We start from the raw sequence: 22,748 nt of genomic DNA, 5'->3' as shown, positions 1-22,748 counted from the left end.
CAGACAGGGCTAAGATATGCCTTGTGTTATAAAAGCTCAGTGTAGCATGAATCTCTAGATTGGGGAAAAAATGAAGCCCTCCTCCAAAAAGAAAACTAAAAAAGCATGTAAGAATGGAGATCCAAGGTATACACATGCAAACAGACACACACACACACACACACACACACACACACACACACACACACACGCTTGGAAATCTCAAAGATTTTAAAGTTCCTAAGCAAAAACAGAGCAAGGCTAATAATGCTCAGACCAAAAGACAAGTAAAAAATGTACCAACATCAAATTAAGGGAAGCCAATAGAACAGAAAGGGAGGGGAGGTGAGAAGGCCTGGGGTGAGCCTTCCTGTGTCTCTGCCCCAACTCACCAGCAACCATGAAAGACCACTTTCCAGGCCTTTCTGTTACATTTTTAAACAATTCATGTTCTTTCAATTTCCCTTTGAGACATACAAATCAAATGGGGAGGTCTTCGAAAACGAGAATTTAGGTATATGTTTTTAATTGAAAGTTCTTTGGAAGAGAAACAGTTTTTATATCTAAAGATTTCCAATCATCTATCTGTTCTAGTGCAAAAAAATGTGGTGGCTGGACCAGTTAGGGAGGGCCTGCTCAGTGTCCTGGGGAAGAAAAAGGAAAGGGAGTGAGGTCACTTGGGGACACTTCCTCTCTGGTACAGGGTTCATTATATGTCCTTCTAATGGTTTCTTTTGAAACTACAAGATTCAACTATATGAAGAAGAGATCTTTATTCTCTATACTGTGTGGCTCAAAAAGAGACTTTTGATACAGGTTTGGAACTTAATATAGTTAGCTGAGGGCCACTGAAAGACCCTATCCAAGCAATATAGTTTACTAGGCAGAGGACTGAGCAGGGATCAGGAGTGTGGACTTCTGTGGGCAGGATATGGAATTCTTAACACCTGAACACTGCTTGGAGCTTCATCTCACCCGCCTGATAAGATCGGTGCTGGGGCCCAGCAATGGGGTTGCCCTGTAGTCTTTTGGTGATGTAAGAGTAGAGAAACAATTAGGCTCTATAATTCAGGCTCCAGATTTCAAAAGGGCAATTTTTCTTCTCAAATAATGAATATTACCAAGTATTCTAAGAATGAAACACCAGCAGAAAGTGAAAAGGGACCTAATTTTTGGCATCTATGTTTTCCTCCTGGAGCCGGGCAGGAACAGGGGCCAGAGGACCCTTTCTGCCAGGGGTACAAATCACTCCCGTCAGAATAGATGACTCTTTTTTGCTTCATTGGTAGGACAGTAGCAGCTTCTATGTGGTGAACAGAACCACAAGAGAAGTTTAAATTTAACACAGAAATCATAATGAGCTGGCAAAAGAGGAAGCAATGAGTTGATGAGAACCAAGTAGCAGGGGCTATAAGGTATTTGATGGTGGGGTATTTTATAATTCAGAAAATACACTGGGGTTTCTTTTTTCTTTTTAAAAATTTTTTTAATGTTTTTATTTATTTTTGCGACAGAGAGAGACAGAGCATGAGCAGGGGAGGGGCAGAGAGAGAGGGAGACACAGAATCGGAAGCAGGCTCCAGGCTCTGAGCTGTCAGCACAGAGCCCGATGCGGGGCTCAAACCCACAGACCGTTAGATCATGACCTGAGCCGAAGTCGGACGCTTAACCGACAGCCACCCAGGTGCCCCGGGATTTCTTTTTTCTACTTATTTCCTTTTTCTCTGAAATTTGATGGAATTCTAAATCTGAGAGGCTAGAAGCTCTCAAGTCAGGGACACAGAACTGAAAACAGCCAACAACATTTTATCACCCAAGCATGGGAGTGCAGCAAACAAAACTAGACACACAAGGTAACCAGTGGCAACAGGATCTTGAGCTGGAAGGGAAGGGTGAATATAACTATAAAGGAATGGGTTTTGACAGTTCCTTCTGGGAGATTTTAAATTAAAAAAAAAAAAATCTTTTTCACACACTGAGATTCGTTTTTAGGATTGACATAAACATCTGCCAGGGCATGTTATGAGGAGGTGGGAAAGGAGTCAAGGATATTAGACAGGAAATGGGATTTGTTAATTGGAATGCAAGCATCAGCCCTTTTACAGCATCAATGGCCATGAGTATGGAAGTCCCTGAACACACCAGAAGCTCTGGGGCACTGAACGGATCTGAAGAGGGGTAGGTGTCCATGGGACCCTGGGGACAGAAAACAAGCAGCGACCAGCAGCAACCCAACCGACCCGAGGTCAAGAGCCTGTTTCCTTACTGCTCAAGGCTAACAATATGGAATTGTCATACAGTAGAAATCACAGAATTATGTCCTTGGCTTTCAAATGAATGGGCCACGAAGTGACTCTTAAAAGGATGGGATTATGGCAAAAAATGATAGACAATAATCTTTGCCAGTTCTTGTAAGACAACTTCTAGGCAAAGAGCCTGTAAGGGGAGATGAAGAGGTCAGAGGGACCATCCAAGGATGCAGGAACTCCAAGGAGGGGCCCGAGTCTCCCCTGGTTAACCTCAGGATCAGCTGCTTGGCACTCCTCTTAACAAAACTGCCCAAAGTCTAAAAATGAGACTCACGGATTCGTTATTACCCTAATCAAATGCAAATGGTAAGCTTTGTATAGTCAAGACATCAAAAATTGTGAATTCCTTTAAGGCAGTGGTTTTCTTGCTTTAGAGGGCATGAGAGTCACATGGAAGGTTTGTTAAAACACAGATAACCATGCCTCACCTCTAGAGTTTCTGATTCCGAAGGTCTGGGATAGGGCTTGGAAATTTGCATTTCTACTAAGCTCCCAAGTGATGTTGCTGATGCTGCTGGTCCAGAGACCATACTTTGAGAACGGCTGCCTTAGGCTTTTCCTATCTTCACTGAAAAGAACTGCAAAGTAACCTCCATGACACAGCGAGGAGGGAAGGACATAATTATAGGCATCTGTCAACACAGCCTCAAGGTCAGTGAATTTGGGCAGAAATCACAACTGCATCTTTTTCCATGCACTTGGATCTTTTAGGGGAAATATGAACGCAGCCTAGTGAAAATGGGTGAGGCTGAGTTCTTTACACGTTTGGTTCTTGAGTGTGACTGGCAGTGAGATTCCTAGTGGATGTGATACCTACATGTAAGGAATGAGAATGAGACTCAGGGCACAGGTCATACTGGGGAAGGAGAGAGAAAATGTGTGTGTGTGTGTGTGTGTGTGTGTGTGCGCATGTGAATGCATGTGCATGTGGGTTACTACTGTCAAAGGACTAAACTATATTAGAGGGACCAGGATGCCAATGTGAGGTTGATGGGGAAGGGTAGGTGAACTTTTATTAAAAAAAATTAAATTAACCCGGGGCAACAAAGGCTATCTCAAATCTTCCTCTGGATTATTTATGTGCAGGGGATCCAGCATGCTGCTCCATTATGAGCTGGAAAAGGGCCTGTGCTTTTGCCATTTGGTTACCAGGTTGATATCTTCTTGTTGTTTGTGAGCAGAGACTGGGAAGGGCGGGCGGGGAGAGGGTGTCAGCAGGGTTAGTGTCAGCAACAGATGCTGCTATACATACCACCCAGATGCAAGTCGATGAGGTCACTGTAATAAGACTCTCCCCAATAGTCTACAACAAGGAATTGGTGAAGAGAGAGTTACTGGATCACATAACCCTCCTGTGCCCCCATACCCAAAGCAATCAATGACATGAAGCATAAGAAACAGAGATATAGCAAGAAGGCGAGGAGAACAGCTGGAGAGCATGCATCTAAGTACATTACAATACACACATGCTGTAGCTACATACTTCCTGGTGGTGGAAGGGAGTGCTCACTAAAAACCACAAGTGATACAGTTAATAGCCAATTAGCAATGTGATTGCTGTTTAGACCTCTGATCAGTTAAGACAGAACAGAAGCCCTTGGCTTTGCTGGGAATCCTGCCCCTGCTGGGACTCAACTGCATCTAACTAAGATTTTTAAAAATTCAAGGGCAGATCAGGGGCTACTTACTACCTTTTTACTGAACATTAGAAGCCCCAGGCTGAGACATTGAAGGCAAGATATGAACATCCTAAAAAAGCTCTGCAAGGCCACCAATCCTTAGGTTTAAAGGCAGTCAGAGCTCTCCCAAGAATTCACCTGTGACCCCACTGGTGAGCATATCAAACTCTTTGCAGAACCACTTTCACTGGATAGGTATGAGATGAAGGAAATCCTGTTTCTTCTGAAGTTAGGCCCAACTTCAGCCAGACTTCTTTTTAAAAGCACACAATGAACCGTGACTATTTGCCCTAGGGCTCCTGGAGGTCTGCTGGCCACAGGCACTCCTTGCCTTTCAGCTCCACGTGGCTGTGCAGCACGGATGTGACGTTCTTCACATGCCTGAGATGCAGAGACTGGTCACTGCGGAGGGCCTGAGCTTGGGCGGATGGTCCTCACGCTCTCAGAATCATAAACATATGCAGAGTCCAACAAAAGTCAGCTGCTATGTGTTACCCTTTGCCTCCAAATCTCTCAATCTAAATGCTGATCCTGGCAGCCTTTTGTTCTACACGAGGGTTTCCCCTTTAAGAATGGACAAACCAGAAGGCAGAATGTAATCCTGGAATGGTTTTTCAACTCATGCTCAAGGCTGATTCAGTGGTTTAAATTTGAATCACAGTTCCAGAAACAAAAAGGGTTTCTCAGGTGCTCCACACTAGAAATCACATGTGCCCTAGGCTTGAAGGCTCTGAGCCTAACCCTGTGGCCCAAATATATGTGAGCCTTAGACCAGTGGGGATCAACAGGATGGCAGGTCCGTATCAGATCTCTTCTCTGGAAGGGCAGCCTGGCTAACACTCGGACCCCTTCAGACACCTATGGAGGCTTGAGCTCATCAGGCAGGACAGGATGGCAGGCTCAGCCAGCTGTGCACCCTCAGGGAAGGGACGAACTAGCACTGCTGGAAGACTCCAAACTATCATGCTCAACTGAGTCTATCTCCTTAAGGACTCAGCCAGGAGCAACCAGACTAACAAGAGGAATGGAATGTAGAAGCAGGAGAGAAAGGACAGCCAATGTTCACAGTTCAGCCTCAAAGATGATCTCTGCCAAGTAGGACCAGGGCCACTGAGATTTCTGACAAAAGGCGAGCCTTGGAAGCAATATGTTTAAAATAAGAAAAAATACGTTTGGAAATACATTCTCATGGTAGGAGTTACTATATCTTGAGAATTTCCCAAATGCACCATGGGTAAATCTCCCAATGGAGCTACCAAAGCCTGTCTTTAAAAACAGGATAAATATGTATTTGGATGAAGGTGTTTTGATAAAGCTTTGCTTACAAGAGTTTGGACTAGAACAATGGTTTTCAAACTGTTCTGTGAAACCCTAGGGTTCTTCAAGTGGTCTTCCAACTAACTGATTCACAAGTACTTTGAACTCCTTTCAAACTTACACAAGACACACCACATTCAGAAGTCTGATATGCCAACTTTAACCCACTGAAGACCATCAACACATCAATCTGTGCTATCAGGCAAACTTGCTTTTGTGAGGCTCTCAGGACCAAGTTTCTTCGGCTCTGTGTGCAAGTATCTGTATCTGCTGAAAATGTGTTAGGGAAGAGGATATCTTACATATTTATTTAAATTCTGGCCTGCAAGTAGAGTACTTATCAACAATAGTATAGGACAGCATCCTGGGGAACCATCACTCAGTGAGACCGAGCCTGTCAGAGCAGCTCCTGTCACAGTGCGGTCCTCTAGGAGGATGACATCCATGCTATGATATCACAGCAGAGTTGGCTTTTGTGTTTACCACATGCCTGGGGGCTTTTCTCTCAGATCTACTCTTTATAAGAAATAAGGAGCTTCTGGGGCGCCTGGGTGGCTCAGTCGGTTAACAATCTGACTTCGGCTCAGAGGGTCATGATCTTGCAGTCAGTGAGTTCGAGCAAGCCATGTGTTAGGCTCTATGCTGACAGCTCAGAGCCTGGAGCCAGCTTTGGATTCTCTCTCCCCCTCTTTCTGCCCCTCCCCAGCTCACGCTCTATTCTGTCTCTCAAAACTGAATAAATGTTAAAAAAATTTAAAAAAAAAGAAAGAAATAAGGAGCTGCTGTTAGATTTGTTAGTGATTCAACTGTGAAAACAATTCCTACTGCTCCACCTTTAGCTTCTAGCATGGAGGTAATTTCAACTGCACACATCCTGAGACGCCCAAGTGAACTGCTAAAACACTGTCACCATTCACAGCAACTCCCTCTGTGTGTCAGGATGCTGTCTCCACTGGGCCCTGGGGAGGAGGCCTGTTATCACTGGAGGTATTTCCAAACTGGTGCTTATCAACATTCTTTTTGATTTAAACTTAACTTATAATTTGGCTGCTAAAAAACAAGTTTGAAAACCATTGACTTAGATGAAATCCTGGTTATATATTTTTATGAAAAGATAATTACCTAAATAACTGGAAAGGGGAACTTTGGCAATCTCCCATGCCAAAGGGTAGATTTTTCTATGACCCCTTGGCAGTCAGCAGCTTGAATAACATGGCCTGTTACAGAAATACTGAAGCAATACCACAGACTTGAACTGCATGGGACCTGATAGGTGCTTTACAGAAACCATCAACCCTGGGGCGGGCCCACTGGAATTTCAGAACCCTGTGAGGAGGAGGCAGAGACTGTCTTCCTTGAGAACTTATGCTAACAATGAAATGGAGAAGCACATGCTGGTTGAGTTATTCTGACTACGTGTTGGAAGATCTATCCCTCACGTTCCATCTTGGCAGAAATAACCTGTGGGAAAGGATAGGAAGGAATAAAGGTGGGCCAAGGCTCCCTCCTGACATCTTCAAAAGAGAAAGCAGTGATGGTAGGGCTCTGGGAGTCCTGTTACAACTGGTGCAGAGCATCCCTGCTGGGCTCAGGCTAACTCCCTCTGGGTGGGCAGGCTTTACTAAGGATGCCAAGTAAGCACATGCAGGGCAGGGAGCCAAAACAAAATGGTGGGGGACATCACAGCTTCATTTGGAAGCCTGGAGACCATTTCAGGTGAACCCAAATCTCCACTCCTTGACACAGGGGCCAGTGCTTGCCTCGCAGTCACACGTCCCAGGCTTCTGGCTGACTGGCTGCTCAGTGGTTCAAGCTTTTGCTTTTGGTGGCCCAGGCTTCAAGCAGTAACTCCAGCGTCAGGTAAGGCACAAAACCAAGAACATCACATCCTCATCTTTCTCTCCCATCCCATCTCTTCACCTGAAGGTCATCATTGAATCGACTGGTCAGCTGCAATTTCTAGGCCTTGAAGGGCTTGGAAAGATCCACTTCTATGCCTGAACCCTGACACCCCCCCCCGCCACATGAACTTTGGACCTACAGAACCCTGTGAATTCATCTTGACATCAGGCACACACTGTGAGGTCAGCTCAGCAAGATCACATGGCAGCAAATGGTCCCATTCCTGACTGCCTCTTACTGGTTCTGCTTCAGTTTACAGAGAGCCTGCCCACCAGGAGATGCACCACCCCTGCCCTTCTGCCATGCTAGAATAAGGAGTTAGGGGTTACCGCAAAGTTAGGTCACCTCCTTTCTTCATCCCCAGCCTCACAACTTGAATGCTGAACCTGGAGGCCTGGGCTCTCTATAAGGAGAGGGAAGTTTCCCCATCCAGACACTGGACCGAGACTCATGGACTCTTGGGAAAGCACAGATCAGTCACTCCATGCCTGAGTTGGAGCTATAGTTGGGGTTGGCCCAGTGGTTTCAAGGTCTTGAACCAACAGGGCTTCTTCCTAGGCCCTTGGGACTAGGGATGACTCAGGTTGTTCCTTGTTTTCTGTGTGCCCAACTGTGCTGAATCCACCTCACAGGCTCCTTGGATGAACGGTGGGGGTGATTGCACTATGTTCCACAGCTCTTCCCTGGGAATGGCAGCCACTGAGCACGTGGTCCTCACAGCCATTTCCCAGTGTCTACTCTGTGCTGGCTTGCCACCATCCCCTGAGCCTGTCCACCCTGCCCTGAGTGACCAGCACACTAGGACACCTGTGTACTCCACACACAGGAGGCAGTGAGGACTCTGTGGGGCACATGCCCTCCTATTCCCTGTGAAGTCTGAGCAGGAGAGGGAGCCCAGAGAGCTAAAGACTGGAAGTGGCATGTGGGAAGCAGGCTGAGGGCCCTGCTCGTGCAGTTCTGTGATGGTTCCTTTTGGTACAGTTTCCCTCATTCCCAGTTATTTTCTTCTAGAGAAAATGATGGGGTGGGAAAGGAGGAGGAAGAGAGGAGGAGGAGGCCCAGTGCTTGCCACCAACAAATGAAGTGGACTGAGAGTTCGTTCTACAGATAAATGGCAAGCCCTCAGACAGGGCGGAAGAACAAGTCCAGGCCTTGGGGCAGTCCCAAACAGAGATGCTTTTCTTTTCCTCTGCTTAGCAGGAAGCCCCAATCTCGGTGATGAAGGGCCCCAGAGAACCCTGCTGGAAAAGAAGCTGAATTCCAGACGAGGTGACACAAAACTAGCCTCCCATGGGGTGGGGCCAGGGGCTTTCCTTTAGGAACAAACCTCCTCACAAAGGAGACCCAGACAATACCTGCTTCACCACGGAGTGCCTTCTCCACAGCAACCCCTCTTTCCTCCAGCTGCCTCTGCTTCTCCTCCACCTGCTCCAGCTGCCGCTGGATAATCTACGGGAAAACAGAACAGTGTAAGTACCCAACTTTCTCTCTCACCTCCTAGCTTTCAGGAAGACAACTAAACTGTACAAACACAAACAGGGAGAAAAACAAATTAGGTCCAAAAGTTGGAAAGTAGTCCATGGGCATTATGCCCAGAGTGTGGTGTGATGACCACCTACATCGAATCCCCCAGGGCCTTGTTAACTATGCAGACCAGGGCTTGTCATTAGTAAGCACCACAGTGTGTGGGTGCACATTAAAGGAGCGACCAGCCCTCTGTAGGGCAGTTCAAAGATAGAAGTGGATATAAGCTCCTGCAGGAAGGACTGACATTCTGCAGCCTAAGTAAGACCTTGCTAATAGTGAGGTTGCTAAAGCATTAGCAGGCGTTTTTGGAGAGTACTGCAGAAATCTTGTCTCTAAAAGATTAAAAAAAAAAAAAATCTAGAATGGAGCAATACGCCAGAATCTGTTTGGAAGCACACAGTGAGAAGTTTCTCTGTCCATGGGGACTGATAATGGTTACTAGAAGGACATTCAACCCAGCAGCAGCCAATGGTGTATATCTGGAGAATGTCACACAGAAAATGAAATAAAATCCGGGAATCCAATCAATGCAGAGAATGTGGATACAGAATAATGTTCAAGAAAAGGATTAAAAGACTGGTGGTTTTGATGCTTGCTAAACATGGAATTCAAAGGTGTATCTTTGTTGGTATTTGGATGGTTCGCTGTTAATGTTTCTCATTGTTGTATGAATACAACTATATATATATATATACGTATATGTATATGTATACGTATGTATATACATGTATGTATATATGTATATATATATATATATACACACACACAATTTTATTAAAAATCTTTTTTTAATGTCTATTTATTTTTGAGAGAGAGAGAGAGTGAGAGCTCAAGCAGAGGAGGGGCAGAGAGAGAGAAAGAGACACAGAATCCGTAGCAGACTCAGCACTGTCAGCACAAAGCCTGATGTGGGGCTTGAACCCATGAACCATGAGATCATGACCTGAGCTGAAGTTGGATGCTCAACTGACTGAGCCACCCAGGCAGCCCTCATTTTAAAAACCATATTATATTTAGATATCTTCTATACTTCATATAAAAAATTATTTTTTGTTCCATGAAGAAAATCTAGAATGGTCTAGGATCTGTGAGGCCTGAAGACAGAGGCTGATGCCTGGAGGACAGCTCTGACCTGGAAACCCCAGGCCCATCAGAGGCTGCCAGGTCACCTCTTGACAACAGCTGACTTTACAATGATTACTCCAGAGCAAGGAATTTAGGAAACTCAAAGCATGGCTCTTCCTTTCCTATGAGTAACTCCACAAAATCAAGGCTTCTACAGTTGCATCGAGCCAGATGCTTGTGGCCTGAGACTTTGGGGCTATTCTCTCAGTTATCAGGGATACCTCGTCTACCTCTGCTCTGTCCTCTTTACCTACCCTCATTGTGGACAAGGACAAGCATGTTAGAGAGGAGGGTGCTCTTTCACACTTGGAATTGTGGCCCCTTTGGGGATTTTACCTGAGCTCGGTGTAGCCGCTTCAGTTCCTCTTGCTTGGCCTGCCTCCTAGCTGCCTTCTGCACACGCCGGGTCAGCTTGGCGTTCAGTTCCTCCTCTGTGTAAGTTCTTGGCTGGAGAGAACGAGAGAGATTTCCTAAGTCAGGCGCAGCAGGCCTGGGACAGGTTTGGGTGCTGGTTGTCAGGGGGCACAGTGAGCACTGTCCCTAGGTTGCAGCTGCCCTTCTGCAGAGTGCCCGTGGGGTGGACAGGGAGCAGTGAGGTGTGTGCAGACTCCCAGGCTGCAGCTCAGCCAGAGGCTTCACTGACACTCATCCTTGCTGGAGCCCTAAATACTACAGGGTACAGCTAAAGATCTGCAAGTGAGATACTTCCCCACTGTGACAGGGACAGGACAGAAATCACTTGTTTCCCACGTCAGGATGTCTGGTCTTTTTGAGATTTTCCAGGGGTAAAAATATGGTAATTAGTTCCCCTAAGCCTCCTGCTTCTAGGAGACATATAGGGAAAGGAAAAAGAAAAATCAGGATCCTTTTATTTTCTTATTTAGTATCAAATGCTACTTTCTTCAGATGAGTGATATTTATAAGGTTCTTTAAGAAGTAACATCTGAAGTAGAGAAAGTTGGGATGCCTCCATTCTAAGTTTGAGTGAACCCCAAACTAATATAGTCTGAAGGGACATGTGGAGGTGAACATGGACTGACTCCAGGGTCTGCACAGAGGCAGCAGTGGGCCACTGAGAAGGAGGGAGGAAGTGGTCTGGCAGGGCGGTTTCAGCCAGTGCAAGCCCTGAGGAGGCAACAGGCCAAATCCAGGGCAAATCCACAGATGCATCTGCCTGACAACCCCACCTGCAAATGTGGGCACCAAGGGCACAAGGCAGTGTCAGAAGCCTGGAGTAAACACTGAGCAACCACCAAGAGGCACATGCTGTTGGGGCGGGGGAGGGGTCTGCTTCTATTCCTAACATCTTATTTCCTCCAAGGAAAAAAAAAAAAGAGAGAGAGACTTTGATAGACTTTAAAAGGTACTTCCAAATTCAACTCAGGAGTATAGTCTCATAATCTTTATTTTAAGAACTCAAGTGATCATTGAGAGCCAACTGAGCAGGTAAGTCTGAAAGGATCATCATGGTGTTCTAGCGCCCTAAGCATTTCACCTCGCAGGTCACAGAGCTGAGGGCTCGTGAACTCCCGATTCCTGCGGTGCCCAGTCCCAAAGGGGCAGCCCTGGAGTGAAATTACCACATGCACTCCAGCCAGTGAAGAGCAGGGGATCTCACCTTCCTCCATCATGACACAGCTAAAGAAAGTTCTGCTGCCAGTGTTTGCTACTGCTCCATGCATGTGTGAACAGTTAGTGAGGATGTGGCCGGAGGGCCAGGGCTGGGGGCTGCTCCGGGTGGTTAATCACAGACACGCATGCAACAATGACCAGCCATGGGAATGAGACACTACCTTTGATGCATATGATCTCCTGAATGCCAAGGCGTGTGGTACATAAATCAACTTTTAAGGGGATGGCAACAGAAAACAAAACAGAATAGTAATAATAACAATTAAAAAATTAAAACTAGAACACAGAAATGGAGTAAAATCAGTTAGAAGTTTAAAACAAACACACAAGACTAAAGACTTAAAACACGTGATTATTTTTCACAGTGTCACACAGGACTGCGTAAGTGAGGAACCTGATTACATAGATCCCAGCAGCAGAGTCTCCGTGAAACCCTGGTTTTGAATAAGGCCTGGGTTCACTTTTATACTGAGAAGACAGCTTCTTCCTCACTATGCCCCAAATCTCTGTTCTCTTTTTACTCTCCCTTGTGTATAATAAACGAAAACTGTTCAAATATATGGTTATATATGCTACTTCTCCTTCAGTATAGCCCATTTGCTTGTGGAAATTCAGACTACTTCTTTCAGCTCAGTGTTATGGTGGGGGGGAGGGGGACAGGTGGTGGGAAATTCCTGTTGCCAGGGACACAGACCACAGATACAGGGCAAACTGACTATAAAACCTGTTCTCTTCCAAAAGGCTCTCTCCTGGCAGTGTTCTTTTTTATTTATTTTAATTAACTAATTAATTTTTTAAATGTTTATTTATTCCTGAGACAGAGACAGAGCATGAGTGGGGGAGGGGCAGAGAGAAAGGGAGACACAGAATCAGAAGCAGGCTCCAGGCTCTGAGCCATCAGCACAGAGCTTGACACGGGGCTCTAACTGACAAACCTTGAGATCATGACCTGAGCCAAAGTCGGTCGCTCAACCGAATGAGCCACCCAGGCGCCCCTCTCCTGGCAGTGTTTTTGAACAGGGCCAAGGTGGGTTTCCAGGGGACCACCCAGAAATCCTGAATGGGGGTAGGGGTCATTTCTTGATTATACAGTGTGATAGGAACCTCAAATAGCATAAATAACTGATATTCACCAGATATATGTCAGGCACCTATGTCGGTGAATGCAACCTCTTCTCCACTAAACCTTGAGCAGAGCTGCCCAGAGCTAAGGTTAGTTACATTTGCTCTCTCGTCTTCTCACCAGCCCCAACAAATGGCTAAAAGGCAGTAAAGGAGTAAGGGAGGGGAGAAGAGCCAGGAGCTCTGGATGCTGCCGACGAGAGATTCTGAGAGCTTCAGGATAGACTGCAACCCCCTGTTCCCTTGTTGCTTCTCTGTGCATCAGTGGCGACCAGTATAGTGGGACTGCATTTCAAGAGCACAGTGGCTCAGAGCAGAATGGGTCTCCCTCCTAGCAGTGGCACTGAACTTTAAGTGTGTACGTACTGCCTCAGACTGACTCTTCTCTGCCACAAACCAGAGGGAGAGGATGAATCTCATTATAACAACAAGTCCATTAAAAACACAGAAGACACAGAATTTCCCCAAGCAGCAAGTAAACCACTCCACAGGAACTATGTAACCACAACCACAAGGAACAGCACTTAGCATCTGTACCTGTGGCTGGTGTACAAAGTAAAGGGAGTGGGGGCAATCACCTACTGATTTCTGGCAGAAGACAGGTACCAACTTGGCAAGGGCAGCGACTATAGGATTGAAATCATGACGCATCTGTGCTGTGCTGAGAAAATGAGGTCAGCCACAGAGCTGAAGCTTCTGCTATGAAACGTCTTGGCCTGACCCAGCGCAAATGACAGGCCCGTGGCTAGGCCACAGCGATCAAGATGCAGTGCGCCATTTGTATTTAAAGTAAGACTGAGGCAAAGAAAAGAGGTGGACGTGAATTACCTTTGGTTGGTAGGATTACGGGTGATACATATATTTAATCTGTATTATCTTTTCTACATAAGCATTTTCAATAAAAATAAGTTGTTCTCAGTTCCAGTTGTCTGTCTGTCTTTCTTTCTTTCTTTCTTTCTTTTCTTTCTTTTCTTTCTTTTTTTTGAAATGAAACAAAACTCAGGTACTTGTTTCACACATGCCTGACTCAGAGATGGGTCTATGATGCAAGAGGAACCACTTCCCCCAACTGTGTGGGCCCGGTTGCTCGGGTAAGGCATGTCAACAAGATGCTTCTTCCTGAGTCAATCCCAGCCACACTGTCCCTTTAGGTATCCCCTCTCCCTTCACTTCCTGCTCTGAAAATTTTCAAACATAGGAAAAGTTGAAAGAGGACAGTGAACCCCTAGGCCCAGATTTGCTAAATGTTAGCATTTTGCTACGTATTTGATATATATAATCTTTATACATCTTTAAAAAAATGATTTGTAGGCATTTTTTATGCCTACAAATTCTAGCATGTTCTTCTTAAGAACAGATGTTTTCCTATATGACTATAGTACCTTAATGTCTTACAAGGAACCTGGCATTGATGTGATAACATTGCATATCTACACATATTATACCATCCATGATCAAATTCACTTAATTATTCCAAAGTGTCCTGTATGGCTGTTTTTGTTTGTTTTCCTGCTTTAGCTTCCATCCTTAAAAATACATAGTACCTGCTCTCGCCCAGCCCGACACCACACCATGGTGGGATTCTGGTCAACATGTCCTAGGCTCAGCTTTGTCTTGAGTATTCTTTGCTTAGCCTATAGCAAATGGCTCTGCCTCTGTGGGCACACATGGAATGTGAAGTCCCCAAGGCCTCCGATTCTGGGGTTCTAGGAGTGGGGTCCATGACTTGTTGTTCATGTAGGAGGGGAAGAGCTACCTATGGGGCCAGTAAGGCCCCAGGAAAGGCTGTTGTCAGTGACATGTATTACCAAGAACATGGCCTTGGCATAGCCAGCTTGGGCAGCCTGCCACTCTGCATTCTGCCAGGATTAACTAATAGAGAAACAGTGGAGAGACTGACCACAGATGGGTATTTCTGACCAACAGGAGACGAAATGGCTGAACGTCTGCATGGAAGCAAAGTGACCTTGGACCTTGGTCCTTCATGGACCCCCCCCAGCCCTCCCTATGGCAGTGCCAGTCCCCAGTGTCAGAATGTGTTGAGGGACCCATGTACATGTCCAGAAGCAACTCTTAATTCCAATCCCAGGATCAATACCACTGCCTGGGAAAGCACTTGATAGGAGGCACATGAAACCAGGTCTCTGCAGGAGAGAAGGCACACAGGTCCCAACCCTAACTCAGTGCTGTCCGTGCTGGCTCGGCTGGGACAGGTAGAAGTTGGCTCTGCACACGGAGGGCAGGATGACAGGCCTGGCTGTTTAGGTATACTTCTAGGAGAGTGGATAGGTAAATAGCTGGCATGGCCAAGGGAGACCAACAGACCAATAATGAGAGGAGAACTAAAACATGGGTTTCCTCCAGTTGACCAAGTTGCTAAAAGCTGGATTGGGCTGGGAGCAGGGAGACTGGAAATGGCTGCAGAAGTCTTCTTTACTGAACAGGTGTGTGCAGGGCATAGGTCTGCCATGGCAATTGCCTGGAAGTTGATGGAGAGGGCAGACTCAAATCCAAGCCCTGGGGAGCCTTGTAAAGAAGGCACATGATGTTCTGGGGAAATTTTTCATTCAGAAAAGGGAGCTGAAAGTAGCTGGGCTATCGGCTGGGACAGGAGGTTGAGTATGTGTCCCAGGGCCAGACAATGGAGATGGAACAGCTTCAACCACTCCTGAGTGCTGCCCAGGCCTTTCTGGATTGTAGTCCGCACCCCATCATTGTCTCTGTGACACAGAGGTTGTGTTAGAACTTCTCTAATCCCTCTCTCTCTTCCACCTTCACTGTACCTACACAGAGCTACAAGAGCCCTTAGAAACCAAAAGATTGAATAAATATCCAAGGGAGCTAGTGATGAAGGAGCGTTCCACATTGAGGTTTTACTTTTCAGGAGACTTGAGTGGCCACATCATCTCCTAAGCCTGTAGTAAGAGGGACCAAGTCAGATACACAGTGCCCCACTCAGCACAGAACCCAGGGCAGTTTCCTGGACCAGTTCTTTTATAGCAAAAATTCCTCTCTAATCCACAAACATACAAAGCAGGGGTGATTCAGCCTCTGTCTAGAGATGCCTAAACCGTGTTGTCCCTGTCCAAGCCTCCACCAGAATGTGTGGCACGAACAACCCTTATCCTGTCACTCTGGGCATTGGTGGATGCTATTCCACATGGGATCTTTGAGGACAAAAGAACAAATGGACAATGCCAGCTGCTTGCTAAAGATCTAGTGACTCTTTGAGTGTGGAATGCCTCTGCCTTCTTCCCAAGAATTAAACACAGGAACTCTTGCCATTGAAGCAAATAAGCGCCAGCTGTTCACTGAAAAAGCCCAAGAAAAGAGCTCCCTGTATGTGTCTCTTACTTGGAGCTGGGCTGGGCTCAGGAGACAGCTGTGTGTCTACTGGGAATTAGAGGAGGGTGCTCACTTTCAACCCAGGGCTTGAGATGTGCTTTCCCTCTCTTCCACCTCACCGAAGACCAATTACACAGAGGATGAGAGTCAAGTCCTTGACCCCTTCTGAAGCCCCGTTACGGACGGGGCCTACATACCTCTCGCCTGGACTTCTGGGAGGACCTCTCAAGGATGTCATCACTGGAGAGGTCAGAATCCTCTGAGAAACTCAACTGGCGCCGCAGCTGCAGCTCTAATGGGATGGAAAGAAGAGGCAAATCGAGGAACCACAGTACTTTCCTGATGTCTACATTCACACAAGCTGCCCAGGGAAGCGGGGTACAGATTTTATTTCTTTCCAGTCTGAGTGGCTCTTAACCCATAGTGGGGAGCCAGGAGCTTGGAGGCTGACACCTGTGCTGGCCGGGGCAGCGCTAACACTGAATAGAGGCCTGCCTGGTTCCTCCCGGCAATGCTGCGCTCTGCCTTGCTCAGAATCAGGCTCTCCTCTGAGGTGGTGTGACTTGAGGAAGTGCACAAACCTCCCAAGTCTCCCTTAGTCAGTTTCGAGCCGGGTTTTACCATTAGTTTATCACGCAGAATATGCTGTGTGAGCTCATGGTTCAGTTTCCTTCTCCCTCACCCCATTAGCATTGCTCCTAAGGACCCGTAGGGAGGCAGCATGAGGAAATGGATCTTAAGAGAAGAACCGATGGCTGAGAACACACACCTTATGCCCTGCCCCAGGAAGGGTCCCTTGGTTCTGACGTACCTGTTCTCACGACAGGAGACATCCTGTGCTTGCCAGAGTCCACAGTGGCACCGCTGGAAGGGGTGCTGGAACAGGACTTGTCATCACCCTTCTTCTTCTTGTCCTTCTTATACCCAGAAAAGACTGACTTCCACAAGGACTTGGGTTTGGCGGCTGCTTCCTCCAGGAGGTTTGGGCTGGGCTTCTCTGGGGGCCGGCCCTCACCTTTGGACTTCTTCTCTTTCTTGTTTCTGCGGGGGGAGAAGAGTGACGATCTCTTCTTGCTCTTCCCACTGGAGCCCTCGGATGAGGTGACTGAACCATCTGGGCCCCCTGAGTCCGACGGAGGGGAGAGGACCTCCTCACTAGTGGCTTCATGCTTCAGGGTGGGCTCCCTGGGGCCTTTGAGAACTGGGCGTTTAGGGGACTCGAGGCCAAGTTCTTTGCCCTTGGAGGGAACTGAGGAGGCTTTGCGGGAGGTGCCTCCTGGGGGCCTGGAGGTCCCAGCCGCCATCTCCATCTCCTTCATCCTACTCAGCTGCTTGGCCATAGCGTCTCTCAACGCCTGGCTCTTCACAGACTTCTCCCTGGCTCGCATGCGCTCCTCAGCCAGCTCCTTGGCTTCTGGAGAGACTAAGGGCAGGACCCTCTTCTGTGGCTGGACCCCACTCTCCAGAGTAGGCAACCTACCATTCTCCTTGGTTAGGGGTGGATGGAGGGGCCTCTCGGTGCGGGACCAGCAAGAGGGGGGTGTGAAGAACTTCTCCTGCAGACTCGAGTCCTCTGTCTTGTCATCATAGGTGTCCTCCACGTCATCAGCAAAGGGGATCTCATCCACACTCTCCACAAACGACTTCCGCACCTCCTCTCGAGGGGGCTGGGCAGGCTCTCGGGGGGCCCTCATAAAGGATGCAGGTGGTGGGGGTGGGATTACTGAGGCCTTGGGCTCGGTCTCCTTATGCTCATAAATCTGATATGGCTTCCTTCGAAGAGTTGCGGGCTCCTCATCCTGGGGTGGGGGTGGGGGTGGGCTTGAAGGAGGAGTGAGCATGGTGGAGTCAGAGGTGTTGAAGCTCTGGCTGCCCAAGGTCTTCATATTGGAGGAGCTCCCGTGAAGGCCCAACCCAGAGCTGCTCGACAGGTCTCTCCTCTCCTCCTGGGAGCTTTTCAGCTCTCTGTCAGATGGGGACTTGGGGGTTGGCAGCGAGGGCTGGTCGCCATCTGACTTCGGCAGGCCCAGCCTCTTAGGAATAGGTGGAGGTTTTAGAAGCTGGAGCCCCTCACCCTGAGGAGACTTCTCAACTGAATAGGATTTTAGGGACACTGGTTTAAAGGCCGGGGAGGGGAAGCTGGACTCGGACACCTTGCTCCGATCCACGGGTGTGAGTCCGAGGCTACGGCGGATCTCGGCACTCTTCATCCAGAACTCTGCCACCAGGTCATTCCGCTTCAGGGCTTCATCCACAGCAAGAGGGCTGCCCAGTCTGTCCTTGGTGTCCCCTTGGGTCTTCAAGGGGAGGGGAGCCAGGGGGATGGGTGTTTTGGCTGGAATGGGCTGGAAGCATATGGGGGACTTGGTGGGGGACGGGACAGTGGCCTCAGAGGAAGGCTGGGGTTGGGAGCAAATGGGGAGCTGGGTAGTGGTGGGGGTAGAGGTGGCCAGCGGTGACAGGTGCTGTGAACTAACTGGGGAGGTAGGTGTCCTGGCTTCTGGCAGAGCCACTGGCTGTGATCGGATAGGAGAGTGCACAGCTCTCTCATCACTGGGCACTTCTTCTTTGGGCTTCTCTTTGGGGAGCAAAGGCTCAGGGAAAAGGCTCTCCTTGGGCAATTTCACCTTGGTGGCAACAGAGGCAAGTGGGATTCGGGCCCCCTACAGAAAAGGAAAACAGAAGCTGCTTAGAAGGTAGTTTGATGGTCAGCAGAGACCCCTTGGGGAGCTTGCTCAAAGGGCCTGTGTTTGTGAAATAAATTCCTCTCTGCCTTTTAAGCTGTTAGCCAAATGGCTCCAGGAGAACCTTTCTCCCCCTTTCTGTTCTATTTGTTCAATTTTTAAAACCACTCTACTTTGTTGAACAGACTCAGCTTTCAGGGTTTGGTTCACCTCAAACACATCCTATATTCTTTGTGCACTAAAATGGACACTGGCCAAAGCGCACTAATGGATCCAGCTCTCACTCCTGACCATCGACCCCAAGAGCTCAAGATCTCTGATGTATGAAAATACGGACCAACACTTTAAGATTTAAAATAGATATTTTCAAATTTAAATTTTTTAATTTTTTAATTTGAGAGAGAGAGCGGCGGGGGGAGGGTCAGAGGAAGAGAGAGAGAATCTTAAGCAGGCTCCATGCTCAGTGCAGAGCCCAATGCAGGGCTTGGTCTCATGAACCCTAGGTTTACGATCTGTGCTGAAACTGAGTCAGATATTCAACCAACTGAGCCACCCAGGAGCCCCCAAATGGCAATTTTTTATACTCTACACATCATCCTTCCCAGGAAGCTCAAAGATCCAGACATTTCTGCACGAATCCTTATATCATCCCACCCGCGAGTCCCAGTAAACCTCCCACAGTTTCACAGATGAAATCACCAAATTCATCTTGGTTCTTGGAATCTCAAAGACCAAATCAAGCTAACCCAGGTCTTGAGTTTGGCCTCCCTCCCCGATGTGTCCTCCAGATAGCATTTCCCAAAACACGTTCCACAGGACATACTGCTATGATCTATTTACGTAGCATTCTCCAATGCGTGGCTCACATGCCACTGGTAATCTGGGTGAATACATATATATTTTTAAAGTTTATTTATTTATTTTGAGAGAGAGAGCAAGAACAGTGGTGGGGGAGGGGGAAGAGAGAGAGAGAGAGAGAGAGAGAGAGAGAGAGAAAGAGAGAGAGGGAGAATCCCAAGCAGGCTCCATGCTGTCAGCACAGAGCCCAATGTAGGCTGGATCTCACGAACCATGAGATCATGACTTGAGCCAAAGTCAAGAGTCAGATGCTTAATCGACTGAGCCACCCAGGCACCCCTGGATAAGTATTTTAAATTTTAAGTCATACATTCATTTTAACATAACGCTAAGAAACAAACGTATCTATCATATCAAACCAATGATTCCACAACAATTATTGCTTTAATTTACAAATAAAGTTACTTTTAAAATGGCATGGTACATGGACACAACAGAGTGACATGGTGGGAAGACTCAGGTTTGGGATTGGTACAGTGCAGGGTTAGGGAGCTGCTGCCCAGACTGCCTTGTCCTCATGGTGAGGACTAAGCTGGAACCCCAAGGCCACTCCTGTTGTCAGCAGCCCCACTTAGTACAAGATGCAAAAAAATGGGCTGACACCAAGGGCCTAAGATGAGGGAGTTAATATGTCCACTCAGGATCCTATCAGTTTTGTCCCCCACAGTGAGCCCCGAGTCCTTACCTCTGCCTCAGGGCTGTGGCCTGGGGAGAGCAGACCAGCCTGCTCCTCAGGGGATCGGGGAGGGCTGGGGACTTGGGCGGGACCTGGACAGAACAGACACAGGATTTATAAGAGGAAACAACACCCTGCCCTTCCCGCTGAGGGCTCCTCTCCCAGCCAGCTCTGCAGGGGGGTCACTGTTGGTCAACAGAAAGAAAGTCCTTTCCCAGAGTGTCCCTAGATGCCACCTCTGCTCATTTCAGAAGTACGGGCTTTTTTTCACTTGTGCGATCTGTGTCCAAAGCTTGGAGATGTACCTTCTACCCTTTCATAGCTCCAGAGCACACACAGAAAGGGGCTGTTGGCCAAAGCCATGCGCAGGATCTGTGCAGAGGGAAGGGGGAAAGACAACAACAGGCAGAGCTGTCTGCCATTTGGAGGTTGGTATGCAGTGCACCAGCTCTGCTCCGGCTCTGCTCTGATGACCTGTGTCTTCGGTGCTGCCCCTGTCCTTGCAGGCTCTCCACAGGAATTCTGGAAGCAGTTTCTGCTGAGACAACAGGCTTACCTCTCTCCTGGTGCCCTGGTGTGGTGGCAGGTTGCTCCTCCTCATTTTCCGATACCCTCAGCTCCAGCTCCGCCTCCAATGCTGCCTGGTGCTGCATGCGAAGCTCTGTTTCGGCATCTGATGGGATATCATCAGACCAGTGCTGATCTGGCAAAGGGAAGGGACAGAGCAGCACTTGAGTGAAGCCCTGCTTCTTTACCAGTCTCCAGCTGGCCCCAGAAAGTAGCTGAATCAGTTCATCAACTACAGCACCACTGCTTGATGTCTGGACCTGGTTCTGTGTCCCAGCTAGGACCTGCCTACTGGTCCCTACTGAGCTTCTGAGACTCAGAGCCTTTATTCTCTGCAACATAGCGCTCTCATCAAAGCCTACAGTGTTCCATTTCCTTTTCAAATACACAAGATGGTACCTGATAGATCACAACAGAAAGAAACATAATGGGTGTGCCTGTGAAGGGCAGGCCTTACTTCACGGACTCACCATTGGTCTGTTTCCCCCAACACCACGGCGAGGTCTATGCTCCCTTACAGTCTTGCCTGGACTCGTCATTTCTCCCAGGCTAGTCCCTGCCACCCTTTCCCCAACCAACCAGCCTATAATTCTTAAAATACCATCTCTTTTGTAGCTACCTTTCAGAGGCCCACTGAATAAAGGCCCTTTTATAAAGCACCCAATCTGCTCAGTTTCTCAACCACAACTTAATGAATGCAGGCTATGCTGCATGGTGACTGACAGGGGGAATGACACACATTCAAGTTAGCAGCAGACCAAGGAACACAACCAGGAGACCTAATGGCCACCTCTTTAGAGTGCCTTGCTTTTGCTTTAATGTATATTATCTTTCCCAAGTTCCAATCGCACAGTGGGGAAGAGAGTGATCAGCACAGTGGAGAGGGGAGGCTCTGGGGTCCCCCGTACCATCATCCAGCTCAGCACCAGTGTCCCCTGTGTCCCCATTCTCCGCTGCCTCCCCTTCTATCTCTGCCGGCTCCGAGTCCACATCTTCCTCCAGGTCATTCTCATCAAATGGGACTGTAAAGCAGAAACGTTCAAAGGAAGGAAGAAAAGGACAGGCAGACAGACAGAGACTGCCTGTGCAGGTGGAAACTGGTGGTGGTCTTCCCAGGGCTGCAGTGTGAAGACCATGAGGAGAGGCAGGGAGATGGACTGTGAAGTGTCTGGATTTGGACCCCAAGGTGGAAGTCGGTCAGCCTTGGGGGAGCTACACACAGTGTGGGTGCTGGTGAGGGCCTGGGGCCCTTCCTGAACACCCGGGACCAGCACTGCTCGACGCCAGCAGGGCCCAGCGGAAAAGGAAGGGCAGCTTCCTCTGGTCACCTCCTCTTCCCCCGAGACTGCTGTAAGTGCCTCGGTGTGAGAAGGGCAGAGGGGAAACGCTGCCTCTGCAGGCCCAGGGGCAATGATGACTCTTCTGCCAGCACGCCCTGGACCGCTTCACAGGCCACGCGCCATTTACTCCTCACAGTAATCGCTCAGAGGGCCTGTGGCAAAGCCGAGGCCAGAGAGTTACGGGATTTACTCATGGTCATATTGCTCCATCTAGCAGCTGCAGTACTGTGTGTAGGCGAAGTCACTGATGGATGAGGGACCAACAGGATGGACCCCTGAGGGCACCCACCTCCCCTTTCAACGGGTAGAGGTGATATCTTTGCTTGGGATAATTTAGAGAAATGTTTTTTTTTAAGGCTTGAAGGAGAGGATGAGGGGATATGTAAAGTTCACTGTCTAGATGCAACACCAGCCCTTCAGTGTTGCAGGACAAGGCAAAGCACTCATCGACTTCTCTTTCCTCAGGAGGAAACAGCCCCTAAACACACACACACACACACACACACACACACACACACACACACACTCAAACCTGTTCCCAACCTCTGCACACTTAGAACTCACACTAACAGTTTGGAGTAAGAGAAAGCAATTAGGAAAGCAAGGTGTGCTACTTTAAAGGATGCTGTGAGGCCCCAGTGTTACCCGAGACCAACAGGACCCATCTGTCAGGTGTCCTGAGGGTT

The 22,748-nt window shown here is 48.1% G+C and overlaps 1 protein-coding gene across 20 annotated transcripts in view; it reads right to left on the bottom strand.

The window, feature by feature from the left end:
* MICAL3 (microtubule associated monooxygenase, calponin and LIM domain containing 3) overlaps window positions 1-22,748 on the bottom strand; it is a 229,793-nt gene that overhangs the window by 15,866 nt on the left and 191,179 nt on the right. For 14 of the 20 annotated variants that reach the window (XM_060658906.3, XM_060658907.3, XM_060658904.3 and 11 more), the window contains 8 exons: window positions 21,631-21,744; window positions 20,712-20,858; window positions 20,165-20,247; window positions 16,749-18,600; window positions 16,135-16,229; window positions 11,632-11,682; window positions 10,175-10,285; window positions 8,542-8,635 (listed from right to left, as the gene is read on the bottom strand). In XM_060658906.3, the coding sequence (XP_060514889.1) occupies window positions 8,542-8,635; window positions 10,175-10,285; window positions 11,632-11,682; window positions 16,135-16,229; window positions 16,749-18,600; window positions 20,165-20,247; window positions 20,712-20,858; window positions 21,631-21,744 (2,547 nt within the window). Of the gene's footprint in view, window positions 1-3,540; window positions 3,592-3,627; window positions 7,205-8,541; window positions 8,636-10,174; window positions 10,286-11,631; window positions 11,683-16,134; window positions 16,230-16,748; window positions 18,601-20,164; window positions 20,248-20,711; window positions 20,859-21,630; window positions 21,745-22,748 lie in introns of those variants that run through there. The other 6 variants (XM_060658910.3, XM_060658923.3, XM_060658908.3 and 3 more) reach the window with 5 other exon arrangements.

This window comes from Panthera onca, chromosome B4 (genome assembly GCF_046562875.1).
Source record: "Panthera onca isolate mPanOnc1 chromosome B4, mPanOnc1 haplotype 2, whole genome shotgun sequence".
In the NCBI taxonomy this organism is placed as follows: domain Eukaryota; kingdom Metazoa; phylum Chordata; class Mammalia; order Carnivora; family Felidae; genus Panthera; species Panthera onca.
This window is presented reverse-complemented; position numbering and strand designations above follow the sequence as displayed.